We start from the raw sequence: 22,446 nt of genomic DNA on the forward strand, positions 1-22,446 counted from the left end.
ATTTAGGGACAGTGTAATGGGAGAGGTTTGGGGACAGTATAATGGGAGAGATTTAGGGACAGTGTAATGGGAGAGGTTTGGCCACCAGGCTGACCAATTATTCATCATTATGACTCAATGCATCAGTGTTTATTGGCAACTCCTCCAACCCCTTTCTCTCCAGAAAAGTCAATCTAAAGTGCAGAACGCACACTCAAAATCAACAAAAGAGCAGAGGACTTCTGTCCCATTAGGTGTTCAGTAAATTCTAGCACCTAACGCACAATGAAGGTTATGTGTGTGAGATCATTGTGAATTGGTTTTCAGTGTTTTTTTATTGTATTCTTTTATCAATTTTGGACTGTTTTTGTGAACTTGGAACTGGGAACTAAAGATGACTTTTGCACTGTGAGTAACAGCTTGTGTTAGAAGGAAATCAAAGCAAATAAGCTTTTGTTTATTTACAAGGTCAGGCCTGGAAGTTCCTGAACAAAAGATTCTGCACATGCTTCATCACCAGGGAAGAGCATTATGGTTGAACAAAGAGCAGGAGTTGGTTATTAATGAGGTCAGTACCTGGGAATTGATTCCAGCAGATCTGGAAAAGACCTTATGCTCAAGCAGATGGTAACTGGGACCTCATGGAGGAGACGGTCAGTCTGTGAGGAATGGTCAGAGTTTGAATTGTGGTTTCTGTATAAAAAGGAATCTGACTGTTGATGCTACAGCATGAAGATTTGAAAGTTCCCTGTCTAACTTCCCATAAGCAGCCTTTGGAACCTCAGAGAATAGAAAACTAAGTTGTAAGTATCTATCTAAGTGAACTGAAAAGATGACCCTAATCAACATCTTTAGAAAATCAACCAAGAAACTATCACCTGTGCCTGTGGAACAGCACATTATGAAAACCACTTAAATAATCTGGTCAGTTTAATTGTGTTTTTTTTTATTTATCTGGTAACCATGTTTGTCTGTCAGTCTTTCTTTTGTGCGAATGATGCTAAAAACAAAGGTTATTGAGACTGATTATATTACTTTGTGTTTTTTCTTGCTCTGCTAATGTTAATGCTTTGTTTATAAATTGTTTAGCCTTTTGTTTAAGTTACAGGCCCAGAGTTGAGAATTGACTATTCACAAATTCTGAGATGATTTCTCAAAAAGTCTGATTAGGAACCATTGTGGTCAATTTTAAGGGTTTTTGAAGGTTTGAGTTTCACTGTGTTGCAAACGTGGAGATAGAAAGGTTGATTTGGTCCAGCTGTCTGTCTCTGTGTTGGAACACAGTCAAAACTGGTCTCTCGCCCTGTTTTCGATTCAGTCTGAGGACAGTTCACGTCATCATGCTATAATGCAAATGTAATGATATCATGACATTTAAAGAGAATGCACTCTCTAAAATTCACTAACAGCTAAAAGCATTTCAATCTTGTCTCTCGTGCCATCTCATTTCTTCAGCGATGTTCTCTTCATCTTTACTACCTCAACGAACAGGATCCAACTGTGTCCTCACCACTCAGTGGCCCTCTGCCTAAGCCTATGGAGGGTTAGCTGGTTTCTATTGGAGATGGGGTTTTCATTTCCAGCAGTTTCTGCCTGACCCACATTGACATGACTGTGTCACCCACTGCAAATGCAGTGAAACAGAAACTGCAGTGTTCATCAAAAATGCAATCAGGATCTCCCAGAGCCAACTCGCACATTCTCTCATTATAGGGTCTGAATGGTGTCGCACCAGGAATGAAAATGTCAAGAGAACCCTTGAAAAGATGTTTTCAAACTTGACGAATTGTTAGTGAAACATGATGCTGGAGGGAAAACCAGACCCACCTCCTGATTTGATGCCAACTGATCTGCCAGGTTAATTAATAATATGTTGCATCATAGTCTAGACAGCTGAGAAAGCAGCTCACTGAAGGTTATGAGTTCAGCTCCACAGATTCCAACTTGTGAAGCTCTTGGGCTGTTTTTCTGCATTAGCTCTGCTGTCTCAAGAATCAGAAAATTCTGAGTTCAAGCCCCATTCCAGAGATTTAGGTACAAAAATCAAGACTGCAACCTCCTCAAACTGCCCAATGCAGGAGAAGTGCTGGACAGCTGAAGGTTTTCCTTGTGGTTGGGATATTTATTCACTCACATAGAAATAATTTCAAAGATCCCACAGCAACTGTGTGTGTGAAGAAGAGCAAGGCAGTTCTCCACAGACTCCTCATCCAATAATGAGACAACATCACTGAAACAATCGTGTCATTTCTCACATTGCAGTTTCTGGGACATTACTCTGTGCAAATTGGCTGCCCCTTTCTCATCAACCATTTAAGGATTTGTACCCAAACTTTCAAACACAATTTGAGATCCATTTTATTTAATCTTTTGGTCCCAGCCTTTTAATTCTACTTGGCGATGTTCAGGTTTGTGATGTTCTGCTGTCGATTGAAATGTGGCTTTATTGTGAAGTGTTTCAATGGGACCGGCCTCTCGCTAAAATCACACGTGAAATCTAGTGCCCTGCATTTGGGAATAAGCACAACTGGAGAGGCTGGAAAATCTTTACAGAGTTTTATGTCTTTGAAGTTAAAATGGATAAATTAACCTACTCTGTGGCAATCTGGATGTAAGTGAGCTTCAGGAAGTTAACAGGAAGGGGTCTGGAGGCATTGTGATGGTGAACATAAAGGCATTGTAGAAGTGGAGTGCACTAGTCAGTCTGCTGGGGCAGTCCTGTCAGAGAGTTCACTGTAGGTTTGTGCATGAGTGGAGTAAGTGGCATTGTGTATCTTGGAAAATCTCAGCAGGTCTGGCAGCATCAGGGAGAGAAATCCGAGTTAACATTTCAGGTCGAGTGATCCTTCCTCCGAAACTTTTTGCAGTCTTATTCCAGCCCCTCCTCACAACTCCTTCTCTGGTATCATCAGCGTTGCCTCCCCTCTCATCTGAAATTGAAAAAGTTTATTAATTTTGCTTCCAATTTCCATCCTGCTCTCACCTTTACTTGGTTCATCTCTGACTCCTCCCTCCTCTTCCTCAACATCTTTGTTTCCATTTCTGGGGTAGGCTGGCCACCAACATTCACCATAAACCCACCAACTCCCACAGCTAGCTGGACTATACATCCTCACACCTTGCTTCCTGCAAAGACTCCATCCCATTCTCCCAAATCCTCCATCTCCATCGCATATGTTCCAATGGTGGCGACTTCGACAAGGGGACCCCAAAATGTCCACCTTCTTCCTCAACAGACCAAGCACTGTTGTAGACAAAGCCCTCAGCTGGGTCCAACTAATCTCCCGCACTTCTGCCCATCTGTTCCCTCCCACAACAGCGATAGGGTCCTCCTCGTCCTTGCTGACCATCCCACCAACATCCACATCCAGAAGATCATCAGCCTCCATTTCCGCCACCTCCAGCCAGATACCACACATATTCCGCTCACCTCCCTTTTCAGCGTTCTGCAAGGACTGTTCCCTCCAAGTTCCAAGGAAGGCTCACTCGACCCAAAACATTAACGTGGATTTCTCTCTGCAGATGCTGCCAGACCGGCTGAGCTTTTCCAGCAATTTCTGTTTTGGTTTCTGACTTCCAGCATCTGCAGTTCTTTGGCACTGTGTATTTTGATTGGCACTGAATAATCAGAGGAATTCACAAAGATATGTAAAGGCACGGACAAGTCTGAGGGAGAACAGATCTCTGAAACTTGTAGCAAATCATTGCATAGTCATCTATTGCATCATTTCCTGATAATTGTTGACCAGATTATCTTTGTGGCATTTAGTTGCTAACCTAGACTATCCTGTTTAGGCTATTCATTGAAACTTTAAGTGTATTTCACAGTGCCCTCGACATCATTGCAACATTTGACAGAATTTGGCAGCAAGGAGACCTGGAAAAACTAGAAACAATAAGAATCAGAGGCAAACCTCAACAAAAGTTGTGGTTGTTGGAGATCACTCATCTTAGCTCCAGGACATCTCTGCAGGAGTTCCTCAGGGTATTGTCCTAGACCAAACTAACTTCAGCTGCTTCACCAATGACCATCCCTCCATCATAAGGTCAGAGGTGGTTGAGTCAGTGGGGGAGGAGAGGGTAAGGGGGAGGGGTGTCAGTGAGGGAATGGATGGGACTGTCAGTTGCAGTTGAATCAGTGGGGGCGAGGGTCAGGGAGTTTACTGCCTCTAACACCTCATGGGCAAATATTAAACTAAATGAGTTGGGACATACTGAAGTGTTCAAACCCAGCTCATGGTTGGGAACATGTCTGGACATTTCTAGATGCCAGGAATGTGCAAACTGGAATCTTCAACCTTCCTCTCAGAAACCCTGGGCCATTCCAAGTATAAGTTGCTCTGGGGAATAATAAATAACAATCTTTTCACCCAGAGAGTGGTGGGAATCTGGACTTTACCGTCTGAAAGGGTGTTCGAGGCAGGAGCCCTCATGACATTTAGCAAGTGTTTAAATGATCGCATGAAACACCAGAGTCCACAAGACTACGGGACTGAGGTAGATAGGGGCTTGATGACCAGTATGGACATAATGGGCTGAAGGGCCTCATTTGGTGTTATAAAACTCTGTGACTCTATAATGTATCCTTCCTGAGGAATTCTTAACACATCTGGAGCTGTGTATCATATAGATCTTGACATGTATTTTGGCAGATGGAACTTTACGTTTAGCCTAATTATTATCACTCACGTTTCCCATATCACATCATCGTTGCCAGAACATTCTTCAATGCACAGCTGCTCACTTTGAGATTTTAGGCATTTGTTACATGCACAAGGCACTACCTCAGCTCTGAGCTGGTTGATCAGAGCTCAGAACACCAAGCTCAGTCAAACCAAATCTCATCAAACTGCAGAGCTATGGCCTCCTCACTAATCCCCGAACTGTTTCTGAAATGACAACATGCTGTGTTTTTCTGTTCTGCTGTAGACTGGATAATGTTAATATGCTACCAGGTCGATACTAATATCTAGTGGTTCATTGCAGAAGGTAATATTTCTACAATCAATTGCATGTCTGTTTCACCTGCCTGAGACCTCCAGCAACCTTTGATTGGAAAGCTATTTTCCAAAATCCTTTAACAGGCCGCAAGAGCCAAAATACTGCTGTGGTGCCAAAGCAGTACAGCAATAAGGGAGAACAGCATTGAGAATCATAGAATCTCTACAGTGCAGAAGCAAGCCATTTGAGCCAATGTCCAAAGACCATCCGAGCCCCCTTATCCTATCCCCATAACATTGCATTTTCCATGGCTAACCCATCTAGCCTGAACATCCCTGGGTTGTATGGGCAATTTGGCATGGCCAATCCATCTAACCTGCACATCCTCACGTGGGAGAAAACCCACACAGACACGGGGAGAAGATGCAAACTCCACACAGACAGTCACCCAAGGTTGGGATTGACCCAGGTCCCTGGTGCTGTGAGACAGCAGTGCTAACCACTGAGTCACCTTGCTACCCCAAGACTGAGGGAAAACAGGAGTGAGGGAGTGGAGCACTGAGTGGGTACAGCTATGAGGGGACATAGCATTGAGGGAGCACAGCACTGAGAGGGCACAGCACTGAGGGACAACAGCACCAAAACAGAACAGCACTGTGATAATACTACCATGTTGTCAATACTGTCCTTTAATGCCAATTTGGCCTTTTTTTGAGTTTAACAGCTGAAGAAAACTGCATGTTAACCCAGAATCTCTGCTCAATTCTTGCTCAACCAGCACCAGCACAAACAGATTAACCAATTAATCATCTTGCTCTCTGTGGGATTTTACAAAGCTTCACCTACACTACAGCAATGATTGCAATTCAATGTAATTAATTGAATGTGAAGTATGATGCAAATCCTTGAGAGATTCACAAAGGATGAATTTTTTTTTTCATTTGGAACATATTACAATCTGGATTTTTCAGTGACCAGTTTAAAAAATTGTTATAAATTTTTAATTTTAATTCCAGTGAAGAAAATAACTTACAAACAGTCCAATCGTAACTAACCAAACAAACATTCAAAATAGGGAACACCATTAAGCAATTAGCCCCTTCAGTCTGCCGACCCATTCAATAAGTCCATGGCTGATCTGTTCGTGTTCTGAATTCCGCTCTCCCATCTGACCCCCACCCCAATAACTCTCGATTCTCTGCCTAACAAGAATTTGATCACATCTGTCTTAAAAATGTTCAATGACCACCACCTCCACTCCCTCCTGAGACAGTGAGTTCCAGGGTTATACACCCTCAGAGAGAAAACATTTCTCCTCATTTCTTCCCTAACTCGGCAGGGATGTTGGAACAAAGAGAGAAGAAACGAGAAGAATAACAAGTTGCACAATGTACTCAGACAGACAAAAACAAAGACAGAAGCATTAGAAAGGCAGCAATGAAGTGAGAGCAAAGGAGAAAGTAATGAAGTCTAGGTCAGTGTTACTGCATGGATTCGAGTCACAGAGTATGATTAATAAGGTTAGGGAGTGAAAGGCACTGTGGCTGCACTGTGGAAACATGATGTTGAATGGTAACCTGGACCTCGTGGAGGAGACGGTCTGTCTATCACACTGGGGTCAGAGTTTGAATTGAGTTTCAGGTTGTGGTTTCTGTATAAAAAGGAATCTGACTGTTGATGCTACAGTATGAAGACTTGAAAGTTCCCTGTCTAACTTCCCATGAGTAGCTCTTGGAAGCTCAGAAGATAAAAAATAAAGCCGTAAGTATTACTGCTTCTATCTAAGTAAACTGAAAAGGTGATCCTGAGCAACGTCTTCAGAAGATCAACCAAGAAGCTATCATTTATGCTGGTGAAACAGTGCATTGTGAAAATCACTTAAGTAATCTGGCCAGTTTTATTTTATTTCTCTGTTAATTATGTTTGTCTGTTTGTCTTATGTGAATGAGACTGAAAGCTAAGGTTTGGGTTTAAAGCATAGAAATTAACTAGATTATTCTGTTTATTTTTAATTTTACTCTACCACAGTTTGTTTGAGATACAAACCCGGTGTCTGGAATCGACTATTCACAGAGTCTGGGATTGGTTATTCAGGAGTGTGGTCAGGAAGCATTTGGGTCAATTTTGAGAGACATATGAAGGTTTGAATTTTACTGTGCTCTGAATACAGAGGTAGAGAGGCTGATTCAATTCAGCTGTCTGTCTTCGTGTTGTAACACATCCATTCTCACTCTCTAGAGGATCAATAATCACTTTACTCTTTTCATCTTTAAGTACGTGTATCTGTTTTTACATCTTTTTGCTTCCTCTCATACTCTAATTACTTCCTCATTATTAACCTTTTAGTCATTCTTTACATTCTGACCATTCAGCTGACCTGCCATGCTGCATTGTGTAGTGATATGCTTCTCTCTTAAGTTGGATACTTGCTAATGCCTTTAGGTAGCCATGGATAGTTGGTCCTGCGTTTTAAATTATTCTGAATATTCTGGAATATTCCCTTAAATATCTACCACTATATGCCTATCAACCTATCCCCTTCACCTAGTAGCTTAGCTTTCATGCACATACAATTGTCCTTTTTTAAGTTAAAAATATTAATCTTAGCCCCAATATTCTCCCTTACAAAAAGGATGCAAAATTCAATCATGTTTTGGTCACTGCTCTCTAAAGATGCCTTTACTTTGAGATCTTGAAATTATCCTGTCTCTTTCCATAACACAAAGTCTAATAGAATCTGCTTTCGAAGAAACTGTCTCAAAAGCATTTCATGAAATCCTCTTCCAGGCAACTTCTGCCAACCTGATGATTCCATTTCAGGTATGTCACTGATTAAAGCCACCCGTGGTTATTGCCATCCCTTTATCATGAGCACTCAGTTTTTCTTCTTGTATATTTTGTCCTATGTTGTGGCTGCTGTTAGGAGGACTCACACTAGTGATGCCTTTCCTCTATTTCTCTTCCAACTCTATACCTTTATCTCTTAAATCAACATCATCTCTAACAATTCTACCAATGTTATCCTTGATTAACAGTGCTACCTCTCCACTTTTGCCAAGCTTCTTATTCTTCTTAAAGTCATTTATCCCTCAATATTCAGGACCAAATCCTTGTTATTTCATGGCCAGTCTCCAAAGTGGCTACTGGATTATAGTTATTACCTTCAATATGTGCTATTAATTTGTTTATTTTATTAGGAATGTTACATGCATTTAGGTGCAGTGCCTTTAGTTTTGATCTTTGTTATGTTTATAACAATTAGTTTTGAATGTCCCTTCCATCCATTCTCTAAGCCTCATTTCCAATATTACTATTTTCCTCTCTTAATTTATCTTTACCGTATTTTTTCATGAGCATATTTTTCCACAATTGACACCTGCCCCATTATTTAGTTTAAAATTCACTTTCCTTTCCAAGTTATGTGATTCACATGAGCACTGGCCTCTGCACAGTTCAGGTGTGGACCAACCCAACAAAATGACACCCACTTGCCCTAATGCTGCTACCAGTGCCTCACAAACTGGAACCTACTTCTCCCATAGCGATATTTGAATCACATTAATCTTTCTAATTTTGTGTACTCTTTGCCAATTAGTACATAGGTCAAGTAATAATTCTGAGGTTATTGCCTTTGGTGTTCAGCTTCTTAATTTTGGTGCCTAGCTCCTCATACTGTCAATGGAGAACCTCTTTCCTAGATCTATCTATGTCATTGGTTCTTACATGGACCACGAAAACTGTATCCTCCCCCTCCCACTACAAGTACTTCTCCAGCCCAGAGCACATATCCTTAACCTTGGCACGGGGCTGACAACACAACCACCTGGACTCAGGCTGTTTTCTGCAGAAATCAGTGTCAATCCTCTGACTATACTATCATCCAATATTATAGTCATGGTTGCTACCTCAACTTGATTGGCTTCCATGGCCATTTGGCTCATTCCTTTGCTGCCTGTCATTTAGACAGCGTGAAGGACTCCAAAACTATTGGACAATTACAGAGGCTGATCCTTCTGTATTCTCGGTGTCTGGGTCTCTTTATCTGCCTCACAATCAGTCACACACCCTGCTTTCTCTGATAACTGACAAAATCAGAAGACCCACTGCTCAGAGCTGTGTCAGTCTCATGGTACAAAGAACCAAGAGAACCTGTTGTTGAGCCTCCGACTCATAAACTCTGAGCTGGAGCTCCTCAAATTTCAAAAACGTGTTAAAGCTGTGTTTGTTACAGATCTCATTAGATTCCAGGATCTCTCGCATACTGAAACCTTGACACATCAGTTGTCCTGCCATCTTTAGTATTATATTAACTTTGCCACCAATTTGCACATTATTTTAAACTTAAGAACAGAATACACTTTAACCAGATGCTCACCCATCAGCTGCTTTCCCTCGAGAACAGCAAGAACCTACCCATTTGGGGCAAGAAAGGTAGAAACTAAATTAAAAAATGACAAGCATCTGCTCCCTCCCCCTTCTCTGAACTCCCCACTCACTCTTGGTTTAACTCTGGGTTTACTTGATATTTGCCATTGGCTGTTCTAAAGAATGTGGTGTTTACAGCCAGCTGATCTGAATTGTAGATTATTTTCCTGTGATGTATTGCTTAAAGAAGGGTGAATTGATAATTCTGATTGAATATGTAAATGTCCTTTCCTAAAAAATTCCATTCGGAACATCACCTACTGTCTCTCCTCCAGATGTTGACAGACTTGATCCGCATTATCTGGTTATCATACAGACACTATAACAGAGAAAGTAACTGGATGATTTTTATATTTTTAACAGTTTGGCAAGCAAGTTTCCTCTCCATTTATAATCAATACCATCCATCCTGTTGATATGGAACAGTATCAAGCAAGAAGCCACAGCAGATATTCAGATGGGCAATGTTCTCATGTCGATACTCTGTTTGTTCTGAGTTGCTCTCCATGCTGTTTCATAGTAAGCACCAAGTTCAATCAATCCTCGTTCTCCAGACAGGCAGTTATTGTTGAAGCAGCCTTAATGAAGTCAACAGATACCAACACAGGGAGACTTCCAGTGACAGCACAGCTAGAAGGGCTGCATGGCTACTGTTTGCAGCAACATCTTGGCATTTTATAAAAATGTCCTTATCACTGTTTCAAACAAAATCTCAGCCAAATTCTACAAGAATTATGTTTACATTTCCAGTTAAACAAAATCTTCCTGAACCTGCATGTCATGCACACTTTACCAAATCGGCTAATGAAGAGAATGAGAGGAAAAGCACAGGTTTTCTTGCTTTGGTGATTTTCCACTGTCTTTATCTGTTTTAATCGAGTGAATTTTTTTTGGATGTGTCATCACAAGAAATATGCAGAAGCATGATTTATTACAGACCATTTGAACAGATTAAATTTATGCAGCAAACACAAAGCTACAATTTCAAACTCAGAATCTGTCTTCACCTGAAAATTGTCACCTCCACCATCGTCTCATGACAGTTAATTTCTCATACTTTAATCTATTGGTACATCCAATAAGCAGGCTCCAACATACACTCTAATTGCCTCTGATTACTTTCAAACTGAATACCATCAATGAGCTGAAAAGGAGCAAAACAACTGAATTTAGATTGTGCTTGCAATTAAAATCATTTTTAATATCTTAGTTATGATCCCTGCTGTCATTTGTTGTTTGAATAGTGCAGGGCTGATCAGTTTTGCAATCTCCAACCCACATGAACAATTGATAAAACGAGTTACTGGATGATAATAACCAGCCCAGAATGAATTACAAGCTGGTAATGAAAGCAGGAGATGCCAGTACTTTGTATTTCTTTCAATACTATAGTTCCTTTGTTTGAGACTCCAAGGCAGGAGAAGCATCATTCTTTTATCTATCTATTTATACATATAAAAGACATAAATATATAAGATGCAAAAGTATGTTGTACGATATATAAGGTAAATAAATATCCTGTAATATAAATAACATAAATGGAAGTAAGCATAAATAGAATTAAATATCACCCCGGTATGTATAGGCATACACATCCAAATCACCTCCTGTTTTTATGTATCATGTATAATGGGTGTCTCTGATTGATTGAAACGTTAAGTATCAGCTCCAAACCAGAGATGTTCAACAGAAGCGAATGTTCCAGACCCTGGAATGAATCCAAGTTTGAAGTGAATTGGAGGTGATTTGTAAAGTATCAGAACACATCAGCAAAAACAGAAATCTTGACAGCACTCATCTCCCAGTGGCTGCTCCCCTTTTAGATGATTAGATAAATGGTTTAGGTGAGGAATGACACAGCATCACAGAGGCTGTCTCCCAAGCTGATAACAATCACAATGTACACTGTGTAAGATGTGAGCAAAGGCTGGGTTCACAAAGGTAACGCAGGGAACATTGGACAGTCAGCTTCCATTGGCATCAGACAGTACACGATCAGAACCCTCAACGGAGCTCCTGGCAGAATGAGAGACACAGCACGCATTGCTTGCTGCCGTTTTCATTTCAGTTTCATCCAGTTTCAGTTGTTTCCTTACTGAGCAAGACAGCAGACCTTTCAACCCATCATCTCAGTACTGACTCTTTGCTACAGTCTAGAATAATCCAGAGTCTATAATTCAGAACTTAACAGCATCTGCAGTCCTGGTTCATAGTTAAAATCTAGAAGCAGCAGTTTGTGACTAGATCTAAGAGATTGATTTTAAAGGAGAGATTTGACACAGTGATGTACAGTCAAGAGGTAGCCCAGGAAGTCCTCAACATTAACTCCAGGCCCCATGAAGTCATATGGCTTCTGGTTAAACATGGGCAAGGGAACTTTCTGCTGATTATCACATACCGTCCTTCCTCAACAACACTTAGAGTAATCCAACACTGGCACCACCCATCAACACTTAGAGGAAGCACTGAGGGTGGCAAGAGCGCTGAATGTACTCTGGGTGAGGGATTTCAATGTCCATCATCAAGAATAGCTCAGTAGCAGCCCTACTGATTGAGCTGGTCAGGTCCTAAAGGACATAGCTGCTAGACTGGATCTGCAGTAGGTGGTGAGGGAACCAATAAGAGGGAAAAACATACTTGACCTTATCCTTAGAAATCTATCTGCCACAGATGTGTCCATCTAGGACAGCGACAGTTGGAGTGATCACTGTTGTCGTGGTCCAAAAGCCAATCTTCACTCGAAATTTGTGCTGTGTGGCACTGTCACCGTGCTAAATGGGACAGATTCGAAACAGATCTAGCAACTCAAGCCTGGGCATCCAGGAGGAGCTGTGGGCCATCAACAGCAGCAGAATTGTACTCCAGCACAATCTGTAACTTCATGGCCCAGCATATCCCCCACTCAACCATTACCATCAAGCCAGGGGATCAACCCTGGTTCAATGGAGAGTGCAGGAGGGCATGCCAGGAGCAGCACCAGGCATACCTGAAGATGAGGTGTTAAACTGGTGAAGCTACCGAACAGGAATACTTGCACTTGACCAGCATAAGCAGCAAGTGATAGACAGGGTGAAGTGATCCCACACCAATGAATGAGATCTGTGTTCTGCAATCCTATCACTTCCTGGGCTTGTAGACAGCTTGTGTGTGAGCAATCCAGAGGCAAAGGCCTCTAGAATGGCAAATGGAGATCAGGCCTCTCTCTGTGTTTCTCTCCCTGCCATGAAGTAACCAAAACCAGGAAGATATTCTCTCTCACTATGTGCTGTAAGTTGTTGCCTCGAACCTAGTCACTGAAGGACAGAATAATTAATGTGCCAATTGACCTGTGTCTTTGACAATGCCCATTTCCAACAAGAGTGAATCTAATCACTGCCCCTTGCCATTCAATGGTGTTAGCATCACTGAATTTCCCACGATTAACATCCTAGAGGTTGCTATTGCCCAGAAACTCAACTGGACATGCTACATAAACACAATGGTTACAAGAGCAGGTCAGAGATTAAGAATATTGTTGCAAGTAACTCACCTCCTGACTCCCCAAATACTCCCCACTTGCCTGGATGGGTGCCACTCCAAGAACACTTAAGCAACTTTACACCATCCAGGACAAAACAGCCCGCTTGATTGGCACCAGATCCACAAACATCTACTCCCTCCATCACCGACGCTCAGTCGCAGTAGTGTGAACTATCCACAAGATGCACTGCAGAATTTCACCAAAAATCCTTAGATAGCATCTTCCATTTCATCTTCCAAACCTAACACCACTTTCATCTAGAAGGACAAGAGCAGCAAATCGAAGCACCTTCAACCTCCTCTCCAAGCCACTCACCATCCTGACTTGGAAATATATCACTGTTCCTTCACCGATGCTGGGTCAAAATCTTGGAATTCCCTCCAGTGGGGCAATGTGGATCAATCTACAGCATGTAGGCTGCAGTTGTTCAAGAAGGCAGCTCTTGTCACCTTCTCAAGGGCACCTAGCGATGGGTAATAAATGCTGGTCAGCCAGTGACACCCACATCCTCTGCACAAATATTAGAAGTATTGGAGTAAAGAAAGCTAAAAGACATTGCCCATTAACCTTGCAACTGGCTCTGTTTTGTGGACCTGTACAATATTCTCCTAAAGTGTTTGGAGGCTCGTATCTCAATCATTGTTTTGGTGAAGCATTCTCAGGTCTAACAAATCTCTAAGGAATGAACTTTTTCTGCACTGTAGATTTTGTTCTTAAGCCTCTGAAATCTGATTTGAAGCCACAACTTTCTAACTCAGAGTTACCACAGCTGATACCTTACATAATTTTTAAAAAATTCACTCTCCTCTGATCCTTCTTTGGTGCTGTGGAAAATTCCAGAAACTCAGTTCTCTCCTCATCAGTCCAGTTCCAACACTATTGTCCTGGTTAATCTAGACTGCTTGCAACTTATGGATTTAATATCTTCAATAAAATTGGGAATGCAAAACTGTACTCAAAACGTGACCTGAATTATGCAAGCTCATCATTGCTACTTGATTCTTGTATTTGATGCACAATTAATAAAAACCAAAGATGGTTTTTGACTTTTTGAAGACTTTATGACTGTATGGCAAAGTACCCACAGCTGGCTATTAATGTACAAACAAAGAACAAGGGTACTTTTTTACACAGAGAGTGGTTCCTGTGTAGAATGAACTAGCAGAGAAAGTGATGGACACAGGTATAATTACAATGTTTAAAAGACATTTAGAAAAGTGCATGAATATGAAAACAGAAGCAAATCACTGCAGTTGCTGGAATCTGTCCTGAGAACAACCAGTGCTGGAGATCACAATGGGTCAGGCAGTATCTGTGGAGAGAGAGAGCAAGCATACGTTCCAAGTCTAGCTGACTCTTCATCAGAGCTGAAGTGAAGTGTAGAGCGGACAGCATTTGTGCTATAGTTTGGGGTGGGAGCATGTGAGGGTAATGGGTGTAGGGTGTTGGTGTGGAAAAGATGTTGATAGTTCAGATTAAGTGATCAGATTCTCACATTCCAATCACCTAATCTGAACTATTAACATCTTTGCTCCACCAGCACACAAACCCACCATCCCACACATCCCCATCCCACCAAACTGTTGCATGAATGCTGTCCCTTCCACACTTGGGCTCTGATGAAGAGACATCTAGAATTGAAATGTTAACTTGCTCTCTCTCCACAGATGCTGTCTGACCCACTGTGAACTCCAGCATGAACAGGAAAGTTTTGGAGGGATATGGGCCAAATGCAGGCAGGTGGGGCTAGTTCAATTTAGGATTATGGAGGGCATGGACTGGTTGGACCAAAGGGTCTGTTTCTGTACTGTATGACTCTATGACTCTATGAGTAGGCCACTTGGCCCTTCGAGCCTGCTCTGCCATTCAATAAGATCATGGCTGCTCTGATTTTAACCTCAACTCTACAGTCCTGCACATCACAATAATCTTTCACCCCCTTGGTAACCAAGTATGTATCTAACTTTACCTTAAAAATATTTTAAAATTCTGCATCCACTGCCTTTTGAGGAAAGGAATTCTAAAGACTCTCAACCCTCAGAAAAGAACGTTTCCTCATCTCTGTCTTAAATGAGTGGCCTCTTATTTTTAAATCATGACCTCTAGTTCTAGATTCTCCCACAAGAAGAAACACACTTTTGACATATACCCAGTCAAGTTCCCTCAGGATCTTTGATGTTTCAATTAAGTCACCTCTGACTCTTCTATACTCCAGAGGATACAGGCCTAGATAAGGCAATACACTCATTCCAGGTATTTATCCAGTAAGTCTTTTCTGAACTGTTTCCAACACGTTAACACCTTTCTGTAAGTACAGCAACCAGCACTGTCCATGGTATTGGCCAAGAGATGGCCAGGATCACTGTCCTTGTGGTCGCTGTTTTCTTGAAGCATTCGGACAGCCTTTAGTTGTTCACCATATGCCCCTGACATGGTATTATCTGCATGAATGTGAGATGTCTGAATAACTGTCAGCAATGCAATCAAGCAAACGGCAAACTGAACTCAAGTCTGAGAATTGTTGACAGCTAGCCTGTGTGTCTCAGTTAGAGCAGGTTTATTGTCCAAATGGCAAGGGATTCATGGGATTTATACACAAGATATGATATAAATCCTAGGTAATTGGTCATGACTTGGGTGACTCAAGTGTAACAGTTTGAAACAGTCACTTGCTTGAAGCCCTCTGTGAGCATTAGTGAAAGATCAGTAATTAAGGTTAGAACATGAGCAACAGTTCAGACTGGGCCTGATATTTCTGGTCATATCATTACTGGAATTCCCTTCACCTGCTCAGAACTTTTGTTCAAAATGTTTGGCTTGGCAGTTCCATTATATTTTTACTTTTCTTCTCCCTCTTTGTGTGTCTGTGTTTGTTCCCAACAAAACCACCCCTCCCCCCACCAAATTTCCAGTCCATCAGGAGGCATCCCTGTGAGAGTGAGAACAGACTTTGACCATGTGAACAATGGGCAACACCTCATAACTGTGAGGAATATGGAGCCAAGGCAGTTCAATGAAGTTGAAGTAGGAATCAATGATCTCATTGGTTTGACTCAGACTGGGAAATGATTGTAGTGCAGTTCTAAGGTTTTGGAGTAGATCTGTAGCTCGGGTTGTGGGTGTTGACGTTGTTGCAGTTGTTTGGCTCACCAAGCTGGTTTCTTGTTTTGCAGATGTTTCATTACCGTGCTTGGTAACATCCTCAGTGCAGCCTCTGATGAAGCGTCAGTGTGTTTTCCCGCCTGGTTTTTAAACTCTGGGGTCCGTTGAGATGGATTGCCTCACTTCCGGGTTTCCTTCGTAGTGGAATGTATATGGGGTTGAGTTCAATGTGTTTATTAATAGCATGCTTCATGGAGTGCCATGCTTCCAGGAGTTCTCGTGCTTGTCCCTGCCTAGCCTGTCCCAGGATCTTGGTGTTGTCCCAGTTGAATTGGTGGTTCTCCTTGTCCATGTGGATTGAGATGAGTGAGTATTGGTCGTGTCTTTTTGTAGCCAGTTGGTGTTCATGTATTCTTGTTGTTAGTTTCCTTCCTGTTTGTCTGATGTAGTGTTTCTTGCAGTCTCTGCAGGGGATCTTGTAGATGACATTGGTCCTGTCCATGGCGGGGAGTCGGTCTTTAGTTCGGGTGAGCAGATGTTGTAGGGTTGACATGGGCTTGTGTGCCACTCTGATGCCCAGCGGTCGTAGGAGTCTTGTGGTGAGTTCCGACATGTTCCTGATGTAGGGTAGTGTGATGAGTGTGTCGGGGAGTGTAGAGTCTTTCTGATGCTGTTCTTGTGGGCATCTTCTGACCCAGTTCTTTGGATATCCATTGTCCTTGAAAACCTGGAAGAGGTATTCTTCTTCCTCTTGACGTAGTTCTGTGTTGCTGCAGTGTGTTGTTGCCCATTTAAATAGTGTTCGCACGCAGCTTCGTTTGTGTGTGCTGGGATGGTTACTGTTGAAGTTCAGTATCTGGTCTGTGTGTGTGGCTTTTCGGTGTACTTTCGTTTGCAGTTGCCCATTTGTCTTGTGCTCTACCATGACGTCCAGGAATGGGAGCTGTTTGTTCTTCTCCTCCTCTCTGGTGAATTTTATTCCAGTGAGGGTGTTGTTTATAAGTTTGTGTGTCTCTTCTAATTTGGTCCGTTTAATGATGACAAAGGTGTCATCCACGTAGCGTATCCATAAGTTAGGTTGCATTTGCGGAAGGGCGGTCCTTTCCAGTCTTTGCATCACTGCTTCTGCTATGAGTGCAGTTCCCCTGAAGTCAGGGTTGGGGGCCATGCTTGGGTTAATTATTTTACTTCCTCTCTGGCCATGGGGCAAGTGCTGAAGTACTGGAGGATGGCTAATGTTGTTCCACTTTTTAAGAGAGTTGGTGGAGATGAACCAGGAAATTACAGACCGGTGAGTCTCACATCAGTGGTAGGGAAACTATTGAGAAGGAGCAAAATAATACCCACTTGGAAAAGCATGGGTTAATTAGGGATAGTCAACCTGGCCTTGTCAGAGTGAGGTCATATCCAACAAATACAGTAGAATTTTTTGAAAATGCGATCAAGTGTGTGGATGAGGGAATCATAGAATCCTTACAGTATGGAAACAGTCCCTTCGGCCCAACAAGTCAACACCGACCCACAGAGTATCCCACCTAGACCCATCCCCCTATAATACCCCTAATCTACACATTCCTGAACACTATGGGCAATTTAGCATGGCCAATCCACCTAGCCTGCACATCCTTGGACTGTGGGAGGAAACCAGAGCACCCGGAGGAAACCCATGCAGACACCGGAAGAACGTGCAAACTCCACACAGTTGCCCGAGGGTGGAATCGAACCCAGGTCCATGGCACTGTGAGGCAGCAGTGCTAACCAGTGAACACTGAAGTTCAGTTGATGTAGTTTATGTGTACTTTAGCAAAGCTTTTGACAAGGTCCCACATGGGAAGCTGATCAAGAAGGTTAAAACACATGGAATTATGGGAAACTTGGTGAGATGGATCAGAAACTGGCTTAGTAATAGAACACAAAGGGTAGTGATAGAAGGCTGTTTGACTGACTGGAGGCAGGTGTCCAGTGGTGTACCACAAGAATCAGTACTGGGACCATTATTGTTTGTTATACACATAGATGATAAAGATGAAAATATGGGGGGAATGTTAAGCAAGTGTATAGGAGACACCAAGATTGGTGAAATGGTTAATAGCAAAGAAGATGGTTGTAGATTACAGGAAGATATAGATGGTTTGGTGAGATGGGCAGACCAGTGGCAGATTGTATTTAATCTGATAAGTGGGAGGTGGAAGAAGAAACAAGATGAGGGTGTATTTAATGAATGGCTGGACAATGGGTAGCTTAGAGAAACAGAGAGATCTTCGGGTAATTATTCACAGATCCCTGAAGTCAACAAAGCACATGAATAAGATGGTTAAGAAGGCATATAGGACACGTGTTTTTATCAGTCATAGCATAGAGTATAAGAGCAAAGAGGTAATGTTGGAGTTGTACAGAGCATTGGTCAGATACAGCTGTGCGCAGTTCGGGTCACCTCACTACAGGAAGGATATGATAGCAGGTATAGGAGAGGTTCACCAGGATGTTGCCTGGGATGGAGAGATTGAGCTTTAAGGAGACACTAGATAGGCTTGGATTGTTTTCTTTAGAGTAGAGAAGTCTGAGGGAGGACATGATTGAGATGTATAAGATTATGAGGGGTATGGACAGGGTGAATAGCGGTTCCCCTTGGTTGAGGGATCAATCACAAGAGGGTATAGTTTTAGGTTAAGGGGCAGGAGATTCAGAGGAGATCTGGGAAAAAAAAACCTTTTTCACTCAGTGGGTGGTGGGAACAGGAATGCACTGCCTGGGAAGATAGTGGAGGCTGGAAACCTTACAACCTTTAAAAAATATTTGAATGAGTACTTCAAATATCATAACATTCAAGGATATGGGATTAGTGCACTTTAGTGATAGTTATGATGGTGTAGACTCGATGGGCTAAAGGGCCTTCCCTGAACTCTTCCTGATATTTCCTACAGATCTCGATGGAGACATCCGAATATGTGAATGATAGAAATGTGGAGGCAGTGTGAACTGTGTGGATTGTAGTATAGAGCATCAAAAAGTTGGTGGGATGGGTGAACAAGTGGCGGATGATGTTTAAGGCAAAAAAATAGCGCAGTAATTCATTTTGGTACAAGGAACATGAGAGGCAATAGAAATCAAAGGGTACCATTCTCAAGGAGGTACAGGAGTAGAGGTGTAAAGGTGTAAGTCATTAAACGTGCCTGGACAAGTTGAGAAAGTGGATAACTAAGTATCCAGTGTCCTGGGCTTTATCAGTAGAGGCTTAAAAAAGCAGTGTTGATACAGAACCCTTTTATAAAACATTAGCTCAGCCTTAACAGTGTCCAGTTCTGGACACAATGTTTTAGGAACAATGTGAAGGCATTGGCAAAGGTTTAGAAAAGATGCAGAAGACCAGTTCAGGAATAAGTCACTTCAGTTATCTGGATCAATTGAAGAAGTTGGGACTGTTTTCCTTAGAGAAAGCTGAGACGGAATTTGATGGGGAAGTTCAAAACAAGGAAGGGTCTGATTGGAGTGAGTCAGAAAAAGCTATTGTTATTGGTGAAAGGGTTGAAAACCAAGGGAGCACAGATTTCGGATTATTGGCGAAAGAAGAAATGGTAACACGAAGAGAAGGTTTTACACAATGTTAGTGATCTGGAAAACACAGTCTGGAATGCACTGTCTGAAAGATCAACCCAGTTTCTCAAAACGGAATTGAATCATTATCTGAAAAGGAAAAACTTGCAAAGCTACAGGGACACAAAGCAGGGGTTTGGTATAGGTAAATTGTTCCACTACAGAACGGATACAGACATGATGGGTTGAATGGCCTGCTCCAGTGCTGTAGCCATTCTATGATTGTGTTGTATGAAGAATGGGACAAACTTAAGGGGCTGAATGGCCTTCTCCTGTTCACACAATCACCAAATACTTACAGTGAAAAAAAGAAGAATTCAGGCCACTGTGTCTGCACGGAGTCCCTGAGGATGTGCCAACCTCCTGCCTTTTTCCCATCAGCTTGCACATCATTCCTTTCTAAATAATTGTCCAATGCCCCCTTCAATGTCTCATTCAAGAGGGAATTGGATAATTATTTAACCCGAATCAGGTTCTGAACCTGACCATCAGAATTGATGGAATAATATTGAAATTTTCTGAAAATACCATCTTGGATCACGTGATGGGATATACTGTTCGAGGACAGAACCAAGCACATGTGAAATAGGAACTGGAATAGGTCATTCAGCCCTTCAAACCTATCCCATCCTTCAAAAAGATCAATATTTCAGGTAGCATCGATCGACCTCTGCCCTTCTGTTGAATAAACTCAAATGATGGAGCAGCCAAGTCTAACTGAACTTGAGAATTCCAAGGATTCAAAATTCCAAGGAATTTCTTTTAATCTCAGTCCCAAATGGCTGGGTTCAGTTCCATGGCGAATTATGAGAAAAAGGGAGGGAAGGGCTCAGGTCAGGTTATTAAAGTTTTCAGAACAAGTAACTGATCAGAGAGTATGGAAAGAGTCAGGAATCTAATTTCAGGCACAGCAGATAAGGGGACAATTATGAGAAGTTGGGGGGGGGATAGTCAATGCAGCGCTGTGGGTGTTGTACTTAAATGCATGCAGTATACAAAACAAGGAAAATGAACTTGCAGCACAGATTGAAATTTTGTATGATGTTGGGGCATCACAGAGACATGTCTGCAAAGGGGATCAGGGCTGGGAACTAACTATCCAAAGATACATGTCCTATCAATAGGACAGATTGATGGATGGAGTGGGTGGTCAGGAGGGAAGGGTCACCTTGTCAATAAGGAATGAAATTAAATTGATAGCAAGAAGTGATACATTGCTGGAAGGCATCGAATCTGTGTGGGTAGTGTTGAGGAACTACAAAGGAAAAAAGATCCTGACGGGAGTTGTGTACAGACCTCCTAGCAGTGGTCAGAGTGTGGAGAAGAAAATAAATCTGGAGATAGAATAGGCACATAAGAAAGGCAATTATCATAGGGGGCTTCAAGATGCAGTTGGACTGGGAAACTCAGATTGGTTGCGGATCCCAAAAAAAGGAATTTTTGGTAACTATGAAATTTTTTTGTTGCACCTTGTGTTACAGCCCACCAGGGAACAGGCAATTCTGCATTTGGTGATGTGTATTGAGGCAGAGTTGATAAGGGAGCTGAAGATGAAGGACCCCCTGGGGGACAGTCACCATAATATAATAGAAGTGACCCTGCAGTCTGAGAGAGAGAAATGAAATCAGATGTGATGGTATTACAATTGAGTAAAGGTAACTGCAAAGACATGAGGGATAGCTGGTCAGAGTTGATCCTTGCAGGGAAGGCAGTGGAACAGCAAGGCCAGGTGTTTCTGGAGTAATTTGGGAGACACAATAGAAATTCATCCCAAGGAAGAAGAAACATACTAAGGTTCTTGATTCATAAGGGGATCAAAGCTTATGGAGAGAAGGGACGAGAATAGGATTGAGAAACACATCAGCCAAAATCGAATAGTGAAGCAGATTAGATGGGCTGAATGGCCTAATTCTGCTCCTGTATCTTTTGGTCCCATGTCTGCCCCCTTTGTTCTGAAATTGTGGTGAATCCCTGTATAAGGTTTGACCTACCCTTGCCCTATTCCCTGCTACATTCTTAGAACAGGAATCTGCCCAATGAACAGAACATTTACTCTTGACGTTTGGTTCAAAATGTTAATTTTTTTGACTTTCCCAAGCTGTATAAAACATCTTTTGTTCTCCTAAATAACAACATTGCCTATACCTTAAGAGTGATTCATTGGCTGTGTGGTTTGCAGTGAAAATGATAAGTTACTATATAAACATAATTTCTTTTTTCTGTTAATATTTCCCAATTTACAGTATTAAGGCTCAGTGATGTGTAACACAATTTCTGAGATTAAAGAGCTCACATTCACTGTCCTGTTGAAAGCTGTAATTCACAGGCATCTCAATAAGAGTTAGCTGCCAAACAGAAAGACAAAGTTGCTGCAGATAATCTCCCCACGGGTCCAATATTCCAGCTAATGGCCGATAGCAGCAGTATTACCTGTTTTGTCAACTCCAGTTTCTGCATTCAACAAGAGATATATGGAAAAGCTCAAGAAATTAAATCTCTTTCCACACCTCAGCAACAATCAAGACAAAACACCAACAGAGGCCACAGGCATGGACCTGGATTCAGTGTTCAACTCACACAGGGGTTTGGTTATAATGCACACAGGGGTATGGCTCCCACACACACACTGACTTTCACTGGGTTACGGCTCCCACACACACTGACTCTCCACTGGGGTACAGTCCCACACACACACTATCACTGGGGTACGGGGTCCCACACACACACTGACTCTCACTGGAGTACGGTCCCACACACACACTGACTCTCACTGGGGTACAGTCCCCCACACACACTGACTCTCCACTGGGGTACGGTCCCACACACACACTGACTCTCCACTGGGGTATGGGGTCCCACACACACACTGACTCTCACTGGGGTAC

General features: G+C 42.2%; 1 protein-coding gene across 1 annotated transcript in view; it reads right to left on the reverse strand.

The window, feature by feature from the left end:
• Positions 1-2,369: 2,369 nt before the first annotated feature.
• The window catches only part of LOC109936828 (glutamate receptor ionotropic, delta-1-like), a 581,569-nt gene continuing 561,492 nt past the window's right edge, over positions 2,370-22,446 (reverse strand). Inside the window, exon 13 of the mRNA XM_048616211.1 lies at positions 2,370-2,484. Coding sequence (XP_048472168.1) covers positions 2,370-2,484 — 115 coding nt within the window. The remainder of the gene's footprint in view (positions 2,485-22,446) is intronic.

The sequence above is a fragment of the Rhincodon typus genome, chromosome 34 (assembly GCF_021869965.1).
Source record: "Rhincodon typus isolate 14 chromosome 34, sRhiTyp1.1, whole genome shotgun sequence".
In the NCBI taxonomy this organism is placed as follows: Eukaryota; Metazoa; Chordata; class Chondrichthyes; order Orectolobiformes; family Rhincodontidae; genus Rhincodon; species Rhincodon typus.